General features: G+C 44.2%; 1 protein-coding gene across 1 annotated transcript; it reads left to right on the top strand.

Moving 5' to 3' along the window:
- Positions 1-3,644: 3,644 nt before the first annotated feature.
- OR6Q1 (olfactory receptor family 6 subfamily Q member 1) lies at positions 3,645-4,601 on the top strand. The gene has a single exon (XM_017644234.3). It carries the CDS (start codon positions 3,645-3,647, stop codon positions 4,599-4,601), a length of 957 nt encoding a protein of 318 aa, XP_017499723.3.
- Positions 4,602-5,234: the final 633 nt, after the last annotated feature.

The following is a 5,234-nucleotide window of genomic DNA, read 5'->3' as shown; positions in this document are numbered from 1 at the left end:
CTTCAGTGATTCCACTGGAAATTTATTCTGTTGTGTTAGGCATTGCCCCTCTAGCTTGGTGTTTTGACTACCGTTCAGTTAGGAGGTGGTAAAACTGGGTCTTGAAGATACCAGTGGGCTGATGACTGACCATGGTCTTAGGCACTTCCTGGCCTGCTTCCCCAAGGATCTCACAATCTCCTCTCACAATTCACTTTTTGTACTTCTCTTTTCCTGCTGAACTTGGTCTTGTCTGTCAAGGATCACCTTCTCCCTCATCCTGCACACTGATCTGATTGGGAAATTGTTTCTTGATCCCACCTGTCCTGTCTTCCTTCTGGGTCAAATTAACTGTCCTCTGCTTTGTTCTCCCAGGTACATAAAAATGGACTGATCACATCCCTGTTGTGACACCTGGATACCTCTCTATCTCCCCTGAAAGATATGGGCTTTTTAAGGGTAGGGCTCCTAACTCTACCATCAGAGGCCCAATACCAGTACAACACCTGGTACCCCAGGGCTCCATGATGAAGGAGGAAGTGGCAGACAGGGAAGTTGGGGGAAGCCACATCAGTAAATTATGAATGACCAGGTACAAAAAGCTGCTGACTTCAAAATTCACCAACAGTTAGATAATTGTGGAATGCTTTCTTTTTTGATGAGTGGAAGTGAATTGCTTTATGTTAGTAAATGAAGTAATGGAACACCCATTCAATTATTTGATTCATTTCAACTTTTGAGTGGTTTTCTTGATATAACAATTCAATCTATTTGACAGTCTGAGTTGATCTCTTGGGTCTCTCAAAGAATACAATCAGGTGTTGGAAAGCAGAGGGAGAGCTAATTCAATGATCTCATCATCATTTCATTTTTTTAGATATCAGGCTTTTGATGTGGAATTCAAGAAAAGGTCTCTATGTACTTTATTAATTAGAGATTAGGGTGGGCGATGCAGGGACAGCTGACGATTTGGGGTGGTTTGTGGTTTGGTGGTGGCAAGGTGGTATGTGTGACCACCAGGTAGTGTAACTTTAGTTTAACACAGTAAGATGGTGTTCTTTTTGCTCATATAATATCCAAAGTGGCACATTACAGCCTGTGGGCCTGGTCCAGCTTTTGGCCTGTTTCTGCATGGCCCATGAGCTAAGTAGTTCTACATTTTTAGAGGTTTGCAAAAAACAACACAAAAAAGACCCAAAGAAGAATATGTGGCAGAGATTGTATGTGCTCTGCATAGCCTAAAATATGTACGGTCTGGCCCTTTACAGGAGAAGCTGGGTGACCCCTTCCCTAGGACACATGTATAATTTTTCTCAGTGGTCCAGGTTCCTTCAGTCCTGTGGTTCCACCATCCACCCAGGTCTCAAAATGTTCTGAATTTAGCCTGTGAATGGGGAAAGAGATAGCAGGAAAAACACACGTGCTTGTTAAAAACCCCACAGATAACACTGAGGAAGTGTGAATCTTGCTTTCTGTGTGTGTGTGAAACATCCCACTTCTTTACCCCTCCTTCAGCTGTTGAGTAATAAATACAGGTTCTTTCAGGGTAACTTATCTGGACCTGATACACACTCCTTTAGATTTTGGCATCCTCTCTCTAAGTCACGGATCAGGAAACTGAAACTACTATAAGGCAATACCAGCTCCGTACCAGGCCCCATGGTGGATGCTGGGCGGGCACCATTTCCTGATTTTGTATCAGTACTTTAGCTGCTCTCCGCCTGGGCCTTTCTGCAGGCTGCTTGGGCTTCCTCACACCATGGTGGCTGGGTGCCAAGAAACAGGAAGAAGAAGCAGTTTCTATAGGCCTGGGCCTGGAAACTGGCATCATGTCACTTCCATATTCTTCTGCTGTCAGGCAGTGACAAAGCCTGTGTTCAAGGGGAATGGCCATAGTCCCCACCTATGAAATGGGAAGGGTGTCAAAGAATTTGGGGCTCTATTTGAAAACTGCCACATGGTGGAGATATTATATTCTTTCACTTAACCCTGAAACAAGACAGGAATTCATCTTTTTGGACCTCTTATTAACTGTTTAAAAAAAATCATTTAGTGATTTGCCCATGGTCACACATATCTCAGGTTGATGCTGGAACTTGGGTGCAAACTCAATCCTGATGATTTTATTTCTTAACAGCTCTGTTCACTCACCATGCCTAGTGGCCCCGGCCATCATCCCTTTATGCTATACCGGCAACACCCTCCCAACCTGGCCTCCCTATATCCCATCTTGTTCCTTCTAAACCTACCTCAGCACTGCATACTTGCTCCTTACGAAGGCAGAAAGCACAACATTATTTCCCTGCTTAGAACTTTTCAAGCCTCCCTGTTGTCCTTGAATGAAGCTCCGATCTGTCCTTTCCCTTAACTTGGTTACTAGCTCTTCACTATATTGTCTTAGCCTGTTCCTCAAGTTCAACACCAGCCATCCTCTTTTCTTTCTTTCTTTTTTTCATTAAGGTATCATTGATACACAATCTTATGTTCAGGGTTCACATGAACAACATTGTGGTTACTACATTTCCCCCATTATCAAGTCCCCACCACATACCCCATTACAGTCACTGCCCATCAGCATAGTAAGATGCTATAGAGTCACTACTTGTCTTCTCTGTGCTATACTGCCTTCTCTGTGCCCCCCTCTTATGTGTGTTAATCATAATAACCGTTAATCCCCTTCTCCCTCTGTTCCCACCCACCCTCCCCAGTCCCTTTCCCTTTGGTAACTGCTAGTCCATTCTTGGGTTCTGAGAGTCTGCTGCTGTTTTGTTCCTTCAGTTTTTGCATTGTAGTTATGCTCCACAGATGAGTGAAATCTTTTGGTACTTGTCTTTCTCTGCCTGACTTATTTCACTGAGCTTAATGCCCTCTAGCTCCATCAATGTTGTTGCAAATGGCAGGATTTGTTTTCTTCTTATGGCTGAATAATATTCTATTGTGTGTATGTACCACATCTTCTTTATCCATTCATCTACTGATGGACTTAGGTTGCTTCTATGTCTTGGCTATTGTAAATAGTGCTGTGATAAACATAGGGGTGCATATGTCTTTTGGAGCCATTTGTTTTCATACTCTGTCACAGGGGAGGTCAACATTTCAGTCTTTTCCCTAATTCTTATTAACCCAAACATAATGCTAAGTGCTTTAGAGAGACTATGTAATTTAAAATTTCACAACTCTGTTAGGATTTTTTTATACTTGCAGACAGATATGCTTGATTAGGAAGCTAAGCTCTTAACCTTTATGGTAAACTGTATCTACTTGAAGTTTCCCAAATGTGCAATGCTCTCCTGATAACAGAGTTTATCCTTGTTGCGTTCTCTTTACTTCTCTTTTCTAACCTTTATCTCATTAACTTATACTTATTTTTCAGGTTTCAGTTCAGATAACCTTTCCTTTAGGAAGATCTCTCTGATTCCTCGAGACTGGTTGCATTTCCCTACTCTTCCTCCCATAATATACCTACCCATGATTTCTACTCAGCACTTTTAATTTTGTACTGAAAATGTTTCTTTGTGCCTCTCCTGGACTATGAATTCTTTGAGGGGAGGGATCGTGTCTTGACTCTACTTTACTTTACTGAAGTGAAAGACATTTCAGTCCAACATCCACACAGGTTCTGCCTGAGCTGTCATTACCTTTGAGGCTGGGTCTGCTGAGCTGTCATGCCCATAGTTGATGCCCCAAACTGGACCCAGGTGACTGAGTTTGTCATGGTGGGCTTTGCTGAGCTGCACGAAGCACGCCTTCTCTTCTTTATACTCTTCCTCGCCATGTACCTGTTCACCTTGGTGGAGAACTCAGCCATCATCTTGGTGGTAGGTTTAGACCGCCGGCTACGTAGACCCATGTATTTCTTCCTGACCCACTTGTCCTGCCTTGAAATCATGTACACTTCAGTCACAGTGCCCAAAATGCTGGCTGGTTTTACTGGGGTAGATGGGGGCAAGACTATCTCCTATGCTGGTTGCCTGTCCCAGCTCTTCATCTTCACCTTCCTCGGGGCGACTGAGTGTTTCCTATTGGCTGCCATGGCCTATGACCGCTATGTGGCCATATGTATGCCTCTCCGATATGGGACCTTGGTCTCCTGGGACACCTGCATCTACCTGGCAGGTGCTTGTTGGCTAGTGGGCTTCCTCACGCCTGTCTTGCCCATCTATCTCATGTCCCAGCTGATGTTTTGTGGTCCCAATGCCATCGACCACTTCTTCTGTGATGCCTCACCCCTGCTAGCCTTGTCCTGCTCGGATGTCACCCTGAAGGAGACCGCAGACTTCCTTGTCTCTCTGGTGGTGCTCTTTGCCTCCTCTACGGTCATTGCTGGGTCCTACGGCAACATCGTCTGGACGCTGTTCCATATCCGTTCAGCTGCTGAGCGCCGGAAGGCCTTCTCCACTTGTGCAGCTCACCTGACTGTGGTGAGCCTCTTCTATGGCACTCTTTTCTTTATGTATGTCCGGACCAAAGTGGCATCCTCCATCGGCTTCAACAAGGTGGTGTCTGTCTTCTACTCCATTGTCACGCCAATGCTCAACCCCCTCATCTACAGTCTTCGGAACAAAGAGGTAAAGGGAGCTCTGGGCAGGGCCTTATCCTGTGGGTCTTGGAAAGGTCAATGAGGAGGTAGGGAGGGACCCAGTCTCCTTGCCTTGGCTCTTGAGAAGGAGGATGGTGAGGTCTATGGAATGGAGCACACCAGGTGATCAATAGTTATGGATCGTGTGTTAGTGGTTAATCTCCTATAACAAGAGAGGCTGAATAGAACGGAGCTTAAAGAAAGGATGTTTTCTCTTCCCTGAAAGGTGTTCCAGGTTGGTGGGTAGCTCCGCTCAACAGGCATTTAAAGATCCTAGTTCCTTCTGTGTCATAGAGTCAATCTACCCTCGGATATTGGCATACTAAGGCCTGTGGGCCAAATCTGGTTCAGCACTGTTTTTAATGATGTGTGAGCTAGGAATGATTTTTGTCTTTTTAAATAGTTGAAAACAAATCAAAAGTAGAATAATATTTCATGACACATAAACATTTTATAAAACTAAAATTTCAGTGTTCATAAATTAAGTTTTATTAGAACACACACTATCTGTATTGTCTATGGCTGCTTTTATGCTGAAATGATAGAGTTGAGTAGTTGTAACAGAGACCATTTGCCAACCCCTAATCTAGGATCTTCTTGTTGTTTACATGGTCAGCACTGGGTCCCAGTAGGCAAGAAGTGCCTGATATTTAGTGGGTGTCATCAATATCCTCAC

This window comes from Manis javanica, chromosome 11, assembly GCF_040802235.1.
Source record: "Manis javanica isolate MJ-LG chromosome 11, MJ_LKY, whole genome shotgun sequence".
Classification (NCBI taxonomy): Eukaryota; Metazoa; Chordata; class Mammalia; order Pholidota; family Manidae; genus Manis; species Manis javanica.
This window is presented reverse-complemented; position numbering and strand designations above follow the sequence as displayed.

Coding starts and splice junctions, on each gene's coding strand:
- OR6Q1 (XM_017644234.3), top strand. CDS start 3,645: ATGCCCATAGTTGATGCCCCAAACTGGACCCAGGTGACTGAGTTTGTC.